This window comes from Leguminivora glycinivorella, chromosome Z (genome assembly GCF_023078275.1).
Source record: "Leguminivora glycinivorella isolate SPB_JAAS2020 chromosome Z, LegGlyc_1.1, whole genome shotgun sequence".
NCBI lineage: Eukaryota > Metazoa > Arthropoda > Insecta > Lepidoptera > Tortricidae > Leguminivora > Leguminivora glycinivorella.
This window is the reverse complement of record NC_062998.1, coordinates 42785310-42800338: the sequence shown is the minus strand read 5'-3', so window position 1 is coordinate 42800338 and position 15029 is coordinate 42785310. Positions and strand designations below refer to the sequence as shown.

The window sequence follows — 15029 nt, the reverse complement described above, 5'->3', positions numbered from 1 at the left end:
TTTGTTCAGAATTTCAAGCGCTATCGATCTGTGTAGTTAAAATTTCGATATCTCTTAAAAAGTTGCCTTTACGACCAAGATTTTCTACTATGGACTTGCAAAAATAGCTTTTCTGAAGGGGCGTAAATATCAAGTCATTAATTATAAATTATTATTTATGTCGTAAAGGAAATCTACAAATAAAAATATAGTCGTAAGTCACCTTGAAATATATTGTTGCCCTTTAAGCCCTTACTTTTTAAGGATCACTTTCTATAGTAGTGTGGTAAAGTTGGGCGTAAAGGACAAGTTTTTTTGTTCTTCGTCCTTTACGACCAGCACTAAAAATATTTAATCCGCAACTGTAATCGATATCTTTGGGTTCAATTGTCGTAAAGGACATATAATGCAGGTTTCCAAGAGAAAGATAAACCCACTTTTTTGTTTTATTGACCTATATTTGTGACGTGTATAAGAAAAATATGCAGATTACGAGTATCTTTAACCTAGTGTAGCAACCGTAGTGATAAACTAAACGATTTAGAAGATAGATGGTTGTAAAGGACACGTCAAAATGCTATAACGTCCTTTACACCCATGATTTGATAGGGTCGTAAATGACAGTCTTAGATGATTTTTATACAAAGTCGGGGCGTAATTGTAACCGAAATGGTACTACAAATGTTGTGCTAAGTTTACAATTTAAAACTGGAAAAATGTATCAATACGAGTACGTACTTAATATGGCATAGAATAGCTACATTAGTTTAATGCAGTGTATTATTTATCTAAGCTATCTTAGCAACAAAAAAGAACAAGACTATTTTATATCCAGTTTTGTAATAAAGAAACAATATTTGCTTAAAAATGACGTTTATTGTTTGGAAAACCTCATTTGTTTACTTTGGCAACAAATTCAAAGTTATTTTTTTAGTATTCGCCGCTGTCTGAATAGTCAGTAGGTTACGCATTCAGCCTTTAATTCTAGCAGGGAAACGCTTTCGTAGTATTATTATACCGCGGCGAGATGTAGGTAATAAAAAAAAACACTATGGTAATCAGGGTACGTACCCAAATGCACAAACGTTCACGATAATATCTATTTCGTAGCTATTAAATATATCTTTATCGCTCTTGCGTATTGCACCAGACTGAATTTTTGTCGGCGTCTGGCGTCGACGATTGCCATTCAGCTACGCCGGCAGTAAACTTTAACAGTAGACTATACTAACATTTAGTGCGACAATAACAGGTGCGTTTCGCTAGCGAATGAGCGTTAGCGTTTGGTGACTTGGCTATGTACCCAGGTACTTAAAGCATTGACTATAATATTTCTAGGATTGAACTCATAATTAAGATTATTCTTATTTAACAGGGTTTAGACTAAATAACAATCATCTGTTTTAAAATTATCAAAAATATGAATCAACATAGTAGGTAGTCTTGACTACAGTTACTATTATTTATTAGTTGGTCACAGTTTGTATACGCGTCCTAACTTGCGTTTATAAATAGGTACTTAACTCTTTAGTTATTCTTAGAACTTCTTTCTACTTTAGACTTAAAATTACTGTCGTATTAATATAGTCTACTGTTCACAGTTGCTGATTAAAGTTTACGTGATTACCATTAGTGTTTTATATTTACTTAAACTACGAAAGCGTTTCCCTGCTAGAATTAAATACTGAATGCGTAACTTATTGAGACAGCGGCGAGTACTAAAATAATAACTTTCCAAAATAGTAGATAGTTTTGAAGAAAATGTTGTTTCTTTATTGCAAAACTGGATATAAAATAGTCTTGTTCTTTGTCTTTTCTAAATATTTAGATAAATATACACTGTAACACTATTGTGGCTATTCTATGCCATATTAACTACGTTTTGATACATTTTTCAAGTTTCTCAATTGTAAACTAAGCTAAAAACAGTTGCCATTTGTACCATTCCGGTTACATTTACGCCCCGAATTTGTATAAAAATCATCTAAGACCGTCACTTACGACCCTATCAACTCTAATTGTTCAAAAAAATCGTGGGTGTAAAGGACGTTCATAGCATTTTGACGTGTCCTTTACAACCATCTAACTTCTAAACCGTTTAGATTATCACTACGGTTGCTACACTAGGTTAAGGATACTAAAAATCTACATATTTTTCTATATACGTCACAAATATAGGTCAAAAAACAAAAAAGATATAATCATTTTTCTAAAAAAAAAGTTGTTTTTTGCTTCTCCTGAAAACCTGCATTTTGTCCTTTACGCCAATTGAACCCAAAGGTATCGATATTAGTTACCGTAATTTAAGGTGAGTAGGGTTCACGGGGGGAGTTGGGTTATGAATGGAGAGAAAGAGGTGAATAGGGGATAAGATGGGTTTTTAATGCTACTTTTATTACTTTTAATGCTACTGAGATTAGAAATAATGTATTCTAATTATTAAAAATGGAGCTATAATAAACAAAATCGATCATACAATCTTCCAAAATTACGTTTGTATGAAATCCCATCACCCCAATTACGAGGGACTACGAGATGCGGTGTGATTTCCTATTTATCATCAAAGTTATACCCATAATAAAAATTAAACTTAAATACATATAAACACTTGGAACACTTATTATACATATACACTGTTCGGTTTGTATATGTAAAACTAAAATGTTATCGAGGATTGAAAGTCAGTTTTGTCGCAACTCACCCCAAATTACGGTATATATCAAGAAAAAAATGAGTTTTCAGAAAACGGAGTGAAAATCAAGTCATGTTCAAAGTTGCTGACCCGATATCAGGTTCTCCGTTCGTAGGCGCTTTTCGCTACATAAGCATTTTCCCTTGCTATCGGCTACGCTCGTAGCTCGTGGGTGAAATAGAATGAACGGAATCGGCCACAAAAGTGCTCAAGAGTAGTACATTTTCATAAAAAATATGCTCCATTTATTGGTTAGTGGAATCCTATAACTACTAGGTATGTAGGTAAAGCTTTGTGAAAATGAAATGGAATTTTCAGAACGATTATCTCCATTTCAGCAAAACTGCGGTTTGAGTTGAATAGATTACTAGATAGGTATACGCGACTCTTCGAACATATTTATTTTTGTCTCTTTTGCCTCCGCACTCAGCTAATATTTTGTTAAATATTTTGAGTAGGAGGCTGTTTGTTCAATTGAAACCGCAGATTTACGAAATAATTGAAATAACTTAAACGTAAACAGCAATTCTCACCACCCAGCAATTGATAAATTAATTTACGAATGTTCCACGCTAACTACGTACAACGGACAACTCCATTAAAATTTTAAATATCCAAATATGTAATTATAAAACTCTTTGAGCTTATATAAAATTATTCAAGCACGATAATCTCTTTCCATCTGTTAACCGGAATGAATGAGAGGAACATATTTAAACACATGTCATCTCCCATACGTCTACCTCGGGCACCGCGGATTCTCATTTATTTTCCCTTTGCAGTATATATCGTAACATATGCTACGCATTGCTACCCCTTTTATTCTATTGTAAGCTCATCCGGTACGCAATTCCTACTACCTATATCTAAGAGAGGTAAGTATATCTACTTTAAGGCACTTTCTACTGCTAATGACACCTGTTGGAGGCGGTTTTACACATATCTAGTGTTGATACGACCGCATAATCTAGTGATAAATAAATGTGATGTGAACCAAGTTCAGTATTGTGAACACTCTGTGTCAACTTCGCCGATAAAATAATTGAGATCTAAGTGGTTGCCAACTTCAAGTTCACTTGGGATGTAATTAAAGTTTAGGAATTTGACTTGGCTTGTGCTTTATTCATGAAATTGTGTCCGTGTTTATTTTACGTTGACTTAATTTTACGCAGGGTTAATGATAACACACGGTCGCTGCGTCGCTGATTCTCTTTTTAGGACTAGATTCGACTGGCCGCCGCATGTCTAGATTCTAATAAAAAAGAAGTAAGGTGTTAAATATGTGTATTCCAGAGCCAAGCTATGCGGATCGTGAGGACAGTGGGGCAGGCGTTCGAGGTGTGCCACAAGATGCAGATCAACACCCCGGAGCAGGCGGCCGCCTCCACGTCCTCGGCCGCCGACGACCTCGCCTACTCCGACCGCGCCAGCGACCAACCGCCTACTAAAGGTAGGTAACTTATAACACAATACAAATCATTCAAACAACACCTCAATACATAAACAGGAACTTATCACAAACATAAAGCAAATAGATATGTTTAACCGAAATTGTCTCCACTCAGCAATGCAGCGACATGTCTAATTGTCTAGTATGGACAATAGCGCTGGTTTTCTACGGGAATTGTCCTTTATACAAACATCCATATTGTGAAAAGCATTTGAACAACATTTAAGCCCTCCGACGACATAGTATCAATCCTTATTTTGAGTTGAATTGTTGCGCATTCAGACCTACTCACAATAGAATTCTAAGTATTTTTCTGTCCTCTAGCCGAAAAGCACGCAAAAACATTAGTTACAAATATTGATAGAATACCGTCGTGTTAAGATTAGGTATTATAGTCTGTCCGCTTTTCTGAGACCACGAACACCATAGCACATATTGGCGGCCGTAGAAAATATTCGCATAATTCAAACGTAATATGATGTAGTTTTGCGTGTTATCATCTAACTGCAATGCGAGATTAAAGTAAACCATCCGGGGGCACTGAGTGGACAATCCAATTACTATGTTGTCAGACGACGCAGGCCGCGCCGCACGCGCCCCTTGATTGCTAATCTTCTTATCACTGTGCTCTGCTGACGACAGTCAACGCGCCTAAAGCGAAAGCTCAGTAAAATTGCCCTGCGAAATTTATATTTCATATTATTTCATGTATTTTTTATCTGTTTTTTATCGCTAGTTCCTGTGAACAATTGTCTCTGACCATCCCATAAAAATATTGTACATTTGAACCCGGAACTAGAACACACTGAGTAATCTAATGACGGCTGCAATATCAATGTCCTATAATAAACGGTGCGTCGTTAGTGCGACGGATCGCGACGGGGCCGGGCAGTGACGCTGGAGGTAACTAACGACGCGGCCTGCGTGGCCATCTCGCTCGGATGAAGCCATCTCGACGCCATTTCACACCGGACGACCACGGCCACCGACTCATTATATTGCGCGCGGCGACATTAACTTACAGGTGTTCTGTGCCAACTGTGCACGTGTCGATCCGGATTAAATTCTATTGAAGGTCGTTAATTTGTTAAAACTCTATTTTAAACTCACATTTTCAACCGTTGTCTACGGGCGACTTTTTATTTTCTCCGGTTTAATTTGAGCGACTTATAATTAGTTTTTATGTATCGTTTTATGATATCCGACGTAACGAGTAACAGCTGTTTCGACGAACGTCATAATTTTATGATCTATGCCTATTTTACGATAGAGAGACGTTAAACTTCGTATCTTTACCAATATCGATAGAGAGAATTTTTGTACAGTTAAACTTCGTATCTTTACCAATATCGTATTTGACATAATTATAAACTACGGGTAATAAATGTTATCATAATAAGTAGGTAATTAGTAATTACATACTTGATAAATTGATTCAGGAAACAGAATACATATATGTATAAGTAGTATTTATGAAAATCCTGAAATATATAATTAATATATATTTTATTTATTATTGTATCAAATCGTCTTTGATGATGGGATCTATGAAGTGTAGGTAGGTGTACCTACCTAGTCCTACATACATATAACTATAACAAAATATTGAAAGTTAAAGTTATACTATTTAGTTAAAGTACAGACAGCCTAGACAACATGCATGATATATTGTACATTGTACGCTCTGTAGCGTAGCGCACCTATCGCTCTATCCATATTCCATATTATAGCGACAGAGATCATCTTTTTACGAACGATGCATTAAGCCCTAAGCCGTACAGTAGGCATCTGTTATATCGGAGCGGCCAGGGCGTTCAAAACGCCCTAATTTCTTGACAATGGGGGCTTCAGATATTTGTGAGGGTCTTGATCGCTGCTATACCTCTATATCTGATGCCAGTGATGGTGACTGCACAAAACGCGTTTAAGTACTTTTTCCCCTCACTAGCTCGGAAACACGTGTTTTGTCCTTTAATACCAGCGGGTAAAAACGCATTTTATCCACTAGTGGGTAAAGTAATTTGACCTTGAATAAAGTCAAATTAACTGCTTTAAAATTGATAAAAGTAGGTGAATCTAGTAATAAAGATGATTTACCACCCGTGGAACTACTGGAAGCAGTGATAATCGCATTTTTTGCGTTGTAGTTTCCTCGCTATAGTGAGGGGAAAAGCTTTGTGTTACACTCGGGTGCAAATGTATTTTACTTCTCGTGTGTTAAAAAACTCGCAAGTTCAGGATTCTATTCTCGAACCACTCGCTTCGCTCGTGGCTCAACTATAGAATCCTTTCACTTGCTCGTTTTTAAATTCCACACTCGGCGTTAAAATACAACTTTGCCCCCTTGTATAACAAATAACTATTATTTTAATAAGTATTATAAAAGTAAATATATTTTTCCAATTAGTTTTAAAACAGACTCGGTCCTAGAATTATATGTCACTGAGCTAAACCTGAGCGGAAGTTAGTGGCGATGGGTCGATATCCGGTAATGTAGAGAGCATATGGCATCGAGGCGCTGAGAGCGAGTGGCCGGATACCTACTTACATGACATCACGTGCGGTAACTCGGCCACTCTTGGCTTTCACGATGCTACCAAACTGATCGCAATATTTTAACCATTATAAGCTTAGTGCAGCAGTGCTCAAAAAGTTTGTACATAGCCACGTCAGCAAATTTTAATTGATCCTACTTATTTTGTTACCAACATTTAGTAATTTATGTCGACTTTCGTAAGGTTTATAATTAAGAAATAATAGACTAGATAACCTTATGATGAAATAAAACTTACTAAAATCTCAATTCATCAAAAAAATCTTGGTAACAAAATAGGAATTAAAAAAAAACAAATTTAACTTTTCCTTAATTTTTATACAAACTTTTTGAGAACTGATGAGTGTAGGTAAAGTCTGCCCTACTAAAACTGGTGCAATGGTGATGTTCCTGTTTTGTCGACTATTTCATGTTAAATCGTTTCATATTATACATATATTATACTCGTACCTACATCCAATGATTGCTGCTAGTGTAAACGATTCACATTTCATATGAAGTTCTGCTCATTTAGATGGCTCGTGAAAATTCATGCGATTTTACGAGTAGTTACCTTGTGCACGGTAATGTACAAAACTCGCATGCGAGTTACCGCACTGTGTTCATGAATCCTTGATTTGTACCAACGCTAGCTTAGAATAGTAGGACTCAGTGAAGTATTATGTGAAAGTAGTCCACGCAGAAAGTTTTGCGAATAAAGCGGCGGAGTGGCCTCGGTAGTGTCGCGTGTGGAGCTTTGTTTGGCCACTACGGAACCATAATATTTTCCGTCGCCACCGCCAGCGTAAGCAACAGTAAACTTCTCCGGCTTTTATAGACTAAAACAATCCCTAAACTGCCTCGAATCTTATACTGAATTTCCAACGATTTCGTAAAAGAAACGACCGGAAGTTATAGGTGTTTAAAGTTGTTGCCATTATTCGTTATTACCTCAAGTTCGTTAAGTGATATTATTCCAATTATTATACGTATTAAAACATTATTATTCCGAAACTTCGTACTAAATAGATATCTTTGAATGTGACGATCGTTCTAACTTTTTAAAGGTCTCACAAACCAATTCGCCTGACGATATCGGACTATCGGTTATTCAGCACTTTTACCTTATTGCTTTTAACTGGCAGGCCGATACTCGTATCATTCGTGCGAACTCGTAATTTGTGGGCCTTTTTAAAAGCACTGCTGCTGCGTTGTTATTAAAGCCTTGTTCCTGGTTCAAAGCTATGCACAAGTTTATGTAGGTCACTATGTATTTTTATATTGTATCTATGTATTGTTCATGAGATTAATTTCAGCATTGTCACCATAAGCTATGCATCAACAGAAGCGGTGTCCGATTGCGGGGCTTCCGAGGCCAGCGTGGCTTCGACGTCGAAGGTGGTGGTGGAAGTGGTTCCCGAGGAGAAGAAGAACACGAGGCCGACCCACTTGGAGCTGCTCCCGCCTCCTCCCAGGAAGACTGAACGTCGGCCGACACCGCAGGTAAAAATACTATATTCATACATAGTTTGGAAATTGGGCATACTATACGGTACTCTTTATTATACTGTGGTAAGGGCATTGGTTTTTGTAAGCAGTGTATTGTGTACTTAATAAGTTTTAATTTACGATTATCTATTAAAATTATAAACATTACGTATATCGCCACCTAGTATCCATAGTACAAGCTTCTTTAGTTTAGGGCTAGATCGACATGTGTAGGGAGTCTCCTAACATTTATTTATTTACGAGTGTTTTATCCAAATATTTAAGTACCTACCAAATAAATTCAAAATATTCGCAAGATCTGAAATAAACGTAACGGAGCACATCTATGAATAGGATGGGTGTTATCGACACTGAAAATAGGATCCTTCTTATAATAATCGCTCTCCCACATGGATCCAAAGATCGTTACTATAAATCAATTGTTATTACATTGAACCAGTTAAGTGAATTAAAAGTTTTTGGAAAGAAGTTTTAAATATTTCTTGAGTATAAACTGAAATAAATGTCATATACAAAGAAAAAATGACCAAGGCCTCCAAGTGTCCGATGCTGGATTTCTTGAGTATCCCTGGATTCTGTGGAAGGTAAAATATGGGTACCTACCTATACCAGGAATAACTATTTTATTTTCTTAATCTAAATCCAAAGTCATCAAAGCATTTTATTTTAGTTACCTATTGGGTCATTCCAGCGAAACCGACACCACAGGCATAAAAATTAAATAACTTAATTTACATTTAAATCTACATTATGCCTAATTTTAAGAATCAATGAGTTTTTCCTTTTTATGACATTTTTTTGCATTTTATATGTGTCCAAACGTACCCCTAGCACCAGTCGTCTAAGGTGGCATATTTATATACCCTAAGTTGGCAGCGCTATTTCGCGCTTTTAATAAACATTATGGAGAAAGTGATATGTGTAAAAGAAAATATATTTAAAGCTGTTTAAACCAGTGGCAAGTAAATTTAAATTAAGTTTCATGGTTAGGATTTATTGGGCGTCTACACAATGCGTAACTCACGTCCCGCCCGTCACAATAAAACAAAGTTTTTTCTTGTTTACCCTAAAAGTATCTAAACTCTTGATGTCTTACTTTGTGAAAGTAACAATTAGGTTGAGGTTGGTTATTTTAGCTAAAAAACGCGTTGCTCTTGTGAATAAAAGTATACTTTTAACGCTTTTCAAAGTAGGTCCCACCCGTCACAGTGACGGGTGAGCAAAATGGGTTATCTGATAAAACTTGAGTTAATGAGTATAAAATCCTTCTTTTAAGTTTAGTTAAACCTAGCTGGGTTATATTAAAGCAAATTATATGTCTAATATTGCTTAATTCGGTTGTGGTATTACTTTTTAGAACACAATGAATGCAATGAGGCCTATGAGTCAGGAAGAAGTTTTTTTCATTAAAACTGGTAAAATTTTTGACATTATTTCTGACCCACTGATAAAAGTACTTATGTGGCAATAGACTGTTTGACAAGGTTTGACAATTTTCTGAACCTTTAAAAATTCAAGTTGAAAAAATATTTTTTTTGGTTTAATGCTCTAAGAAAACTACTGAAATTATTACTTGTAACATTAAATAATTAATAAAAGAGCTGATTTAAAGTAAATACAAACGAACTGTCTTTATATTTTTCATATATTCGTATACTCAAATGTTACTCGTCCCACCCGTCACAAAGCGCTGTCCCACCCGTCACAAGCATTGAGAAGCAAAATTATTTTTGTTTTACGAGTTATTTGCGTAAATTATACTAATACCTAATCTATATAATATCAGGAATTAAATAAAAAATGGTTGTTTAACAAAAGTTTCGTAGTTTCTTACCAATTGCGAATTGTGTAAGTCAAGTCGGAGAGGAGAGGCACTTTGAAGTCCCACACGTCACACTTCTTATACCATCAATTTCTCATAATAATAATGACATTTTCATATTTTTTTTGATGGTACAGTACGCATTGATTATTCAAGTAATTGATAATGTCATATTTAATACGCTAATTGTTGCCGTTTGGCAGAAATAAAGCAAAATGTAGGCAAAAAAGAGTATAAATGTCCCACCCGTCACAATGGAATGACCCTATTGTTTTTTCTTGTTTTCGTCAGATTTTGATAAATTCAAAAGTGCCTTAATTAATAATTATAACCACTATTCCGCTATACATTAAGAGGATACGGTAGCGAAAATGCTAAAATGAAAAGGAGCCCCCTTTCAACTGGGAATTTTAGTTAAATATACAAGTGTTATTAACTAGATTTATCGAAAAAAAATTGTCCATCAAGAACAACTCAGTCAAAAGATATTGCAAAAAAAAATTTTAAAATCGAGGTTCCGCTCTCGACTCTTTCCTCCTTCAAAACTTAATCAATCGGAACGAAATTTGAGAATCTGAATAACAATGAAATAATCTATGTGTAGCTTTTTTGTTAATTGTTACCAATCTTGAGTATCATTTTTTGCGCCACAATGAAAAAGGCCGTTTTTGAAAATTTTTGATTGGCTCTAGAGTCTTTAAAAAGCAGAATATAAAAAAAAATCAATACGGTCCGACACAGATAAAAATAATAACAATCTGTGTTGAAAAAATAATTGCTCTATCTTCAAAAACCAGGGAGGAAATAGTCGAGAGCGTTTGTATGGAGAATTGACCCCTACCGTATCGTCTTAAAACAAACTTCCACTAAAGTTACGATAATAACATTTATTTTTTTCCTATGGAAATAAAAATGGTCAACCATGTAACAGATAAACATCGGCAGTACTAGTGCGAATGTCGGCGGGATTTTCTAAGTAGTTTTTTTACATCTACTAAAAAACGGAGTTTCTCGAAAAGCAAAAAAATCCAAAGGGATCTGATGTAGGTGTCTATTTAGTTGCACGTTGCAGTCGCATTCCCGACGATTTACGACTTCGTAGACTAGTTAGAAATACTTAATTAACATCTCAACCACCATACACAACTCGCGCAGCTTTTTCTTCACAAAACCTATAAATTTATCCTGTAAGTAGTAGTAGTTTCAATAGAAATTTTATGATTAGGTACGACTAACTCACCTCCTGGCTTGCAGTTCATGGCTGTTGCGGTCGTTATGCGTAGTGGGGCGAAGATCTTATTAATTACAACGATTAATTGTAAGGCCACCAGTTAATGCACAACAATATATTATATGGTAACGGAAAGTAGGTTGGAGGTACAGCACTAGTCGACGTTCGTAATAATATCATCGGTATGTGTAATTTGGAATGAATCCGAATCCATTCACGCGTCGAACTTATTCAAAATTGACATAGGTACCTACGTCTTATTTAGATTTATATCATTGAAAATACGCGATAATGCACTCTTGCTGGTTGAATAGATTTCCAGTGACAATAAAAAATGGCGACAAAAAACATTTATAATTAAAGGCCTTATTGACCCGTAACAAATATTGAAATATTTTTTAACTCGAATTTGTAAAATTATTTGGCGAATCATTGCAAGTTGATAGTTCGCTGTATTTAGTATGAATTAATAAAGTCATAAAACCGCAATCTAGTTACACGCTGTCCGAGCAGGCTCCAAGCCGGATGTAATATATGATGATAGCATCGGCTCATTGAACATTGTCCAGCCATGTAGACGAAGCTTCGTTAGACCCCAATTTCAGAGGATTTCTGGTTAATAAATTTTAAAGTCGATTAAAAACTTCGCACCGTTGCTAATCTTCAGAGAATTGAAGTCCTTTTTTGTACGAGTTGTAAATTTAAACTTTACTTGAAAGGAGAGTTTCGAATTTTCTCAGAAGTCATTATGCGGAGACCTCGCGTTCACCAAGTTTAAAATCGCGGCACATCCCACAGTGGCTTCAAGTAACGTTCTTGAAATGTCTGCAGTAGTTTTGCTAGCATTAGTGGCGTCTTACATTGCTGCCATTGTAGTAAATAGGTTCATATTGTATAAAAATATGTCTTGTTATCTTGATAAGGAATTCACATAAATATAACATACTTGATCATCATTCATCTTATATCGTCACTATATAGTTCTAGGAAAAGATAAAAGTAAGTAGTTTTTAATAGCAGATGTTTCTGCTTGTTAAACATTGAATCTTGTGAACATAAATTAGAAAATCATCCCCGATTTGGAAATTATTAGTGATCATTTTTGAATATAAGAATACTGTTTGAGAGTGTCCCACTAAATATGATTCCAAGGTATCCAATATCTTATTAGTTATCCGCAAAATGACCGGAAATGATCGGAAAATGAAATGATCAATAAAATACAATACAATACTCTTTATTGCAGACCTGATCAAATCTGACCTTTATTGATCAAATGACCGAAATGTTCGGACATTTGATGCGACACGACCACTTTTTAGGGTTCCGTAGTCAACTAGGAACCCTTATAGTTTCGCCATGTCTGTCTGTCCGTCCGTCCGCGGATAATCTCAGTAACCGCTAGTACTAGAAAGCTGAAATTTGGTACCAATATGTATATCAATCACGCCAACAAAGTGCAAAAATAAAAAATGGAAAAAAATGTTTTATTAGGGTACTCCCCCTACATGTAAAGTGGGGGCTGATTTTTTTTTTCATTCCAACCCCAACGTGTGATAAATTGTTGGATAGGTATTTAAAAATGAATAAGGGTTTACTAAGATCGTTTTTTGATAATATTAATATTTTAGGAAATAATCGCTCCTAAAGGAAAAAAAGTGCGTCCCCCCCCCTCTAACTTTTGAACCTTACGTCTAAAAAATATGAAAAAAATCACAAAAGTAGAACTTTATAAAGACTTTCTAGGAAAATTGTTTTGAACTTGATAGGTTCAGTAGTTTTTGAGAAAAATACGGAAAACTACGGAACCCTACACTGAGCGTGGCCCGACACGCTCTTGGCCGGTTTTTTATAACTATTCTGGAGGGGCGGACGTAAGAGAGGTCGAGAAAAGCGCAGACGCAGCTACATGGACCAAGTAAAAAAAAAAAAGTAGGGGCCGTGTCGTATCAAAAAGTCAAAGAGCTGGCACAGGATAGAAAAAGCTGGATAATACTCCACCAACAGGAGATTAACTCTTATGATAATGATGATCCGCAAACAGGTATCACTGTAAGCGTACTATTGGGTTTTGCGGGACGAGGCATTCCGCTAGCGCACTCCTTGAGACCCCGGTCACGCCTGCCGGCAACCCCCCCAATACTAAATCCCAATTCTGCAACCACCTTGATACTCTGCGGTATTTCTCTGTTTACATTATATAATAAACATAACAGATTTCTGTTTAAACGGGGTCTCTGTGCTTAATATAGTTAAGTAGTTACCTTTTATTTAGTTATAATACCTATTACTCGTCTCAGTATTAAGCGATTACAGTCACCGGCATAAATAAGTGATGATTTCTGTACCTACCGTGTCACATTAACATCTTGTTTGAAATGTCATACCAAGTTGTCAAATGATTAAAAGCGACTAGTTACAGAACTCATCACTTATTTTAGCCGGTGACTATACAATTTACTATGTGTACGATACGATCTAAAGTCACCTTATTCATGTAGACAAAGTTTATCGATAACTAATAAAAAGCTTACAAATAGGCTACTTGCCTGCTAGTCAAATCAGCTTCTTTTTAAGAACTGTCAAAACGAATTTGAACGATTTGCTAATGCAATGCCCAGCAGGTGGGCCATTTTTTTCAAAGTTGTCCACCCCACTTTTTTTGTAACATGGGTATTTTTTACGCGATTAATACTCAGAATCGCGAGCTCTTTCGATCCTGATATGAGAAAAAAAATGTCCCAAGATTTCCATAAATTTTTTCAAACCTTTCATTCCGTTACCGCCATACAAAATGTATGAAAAAATGGTAACGGAACGGGGAAACACTTTTTTTCTCTTATTAGAATAAAAATTTCCAAATACTCGTATGTACAAAAAAGTGAGGTGGACAACTTTGAAAAAAAATGGCCCTAATATAGAATAAATACGAAATTGTACCGAGTGACGTCACGAATGTCACGATCAACTGATTTACTTTATATCTTTCTCTCCAAATCACAAAATATAAATTGGGTTTAACCCTTAATTGGACAGTGTTCGCTGTGGCGAACATACATTTCAAAAAAATCTACTGGTTACATTTTCGTCTTTTTTTATATTTCTTTCGACTCAAATTGTAGCATTGTATTGTTTTAATTGGTAGAAAATTAATTCATTACTGTCACAATATTCGTATGTCAGCAGTGCACGCAAAATCGCGGCAAGACGGCAACCGCGAAGTATCATCAAGTTATTTATGACATTTTATTAGATTTTTATGGTGCCACATTAATAAAAACGACATTTATCGGTTACCAATGAGGTAATTAATCGTACTAAAGAGTTTCTAGTTTAGTGTAAGTCTTAATTTAGTGACAGTGACACTTAAAAAGTCATGTTCGTGGTACCGAACACTGCCATCTTCACAGTGAAATAGTAGGTTTGTTGCATGTTCGGTGTGGCGAACACCGCCAGCTACGCAGTGTTTGAATTCCAGGGTTGCATGTTCAGTGTGACGAACATTGCCAACTTATCGGTGGACCTTATACCAAATTTTTATTTCACAAAAGAGCACAAAAGTAAATTAAATTACATTAATATGACGTCTAAATAAAAAAAATGATTAGCTAACTCTAACCTAATTACGCACATCCCGATGCAAAAGTACCTATCCCTGTTCTCGCCGCGTTACCGTGTTGAACCGCGATGGATGTGCATCAGGAAGGTCCTACAGCGAGGATTCAGACCCCTTTTCTTTTTCCCTCTTCCCCAAAAATACTTTCTAAGAGTAGATTCATCCATTATCATTCATCCAAGTAAAAAATTCGAGGT

The 15029-nt window shown here is 35.8% G+C and overlaps 1 protein-coding gene across 2 annotated transcripts in view; it reads left to right on the top strand.

The window, feature by feature from the left end:
- Positions 1–15029, top strand: part of LOC125241967 (carboxyl-terminal PDZ ligand of neuronal nitric oxide synthase protein) — a 253034-nt gene that overhangs the window by 229321 nt on the left and 8684 nt on the right. For both annotated transcript variants that reach the window (XM_048150687.1, XM_048150686.1), the window contains 2 exons: positions 3965–4121; positions 8000–8157. In XM_048150687.1, coding sequence (XP_048006644.1) covers positions 3965–4121; positions 8000–8157 — 315 coding nt within the window. The remainder of the gene's footprint in view (positions 1–3964; positions 4122–7999; positions 8158–15029) is intronic.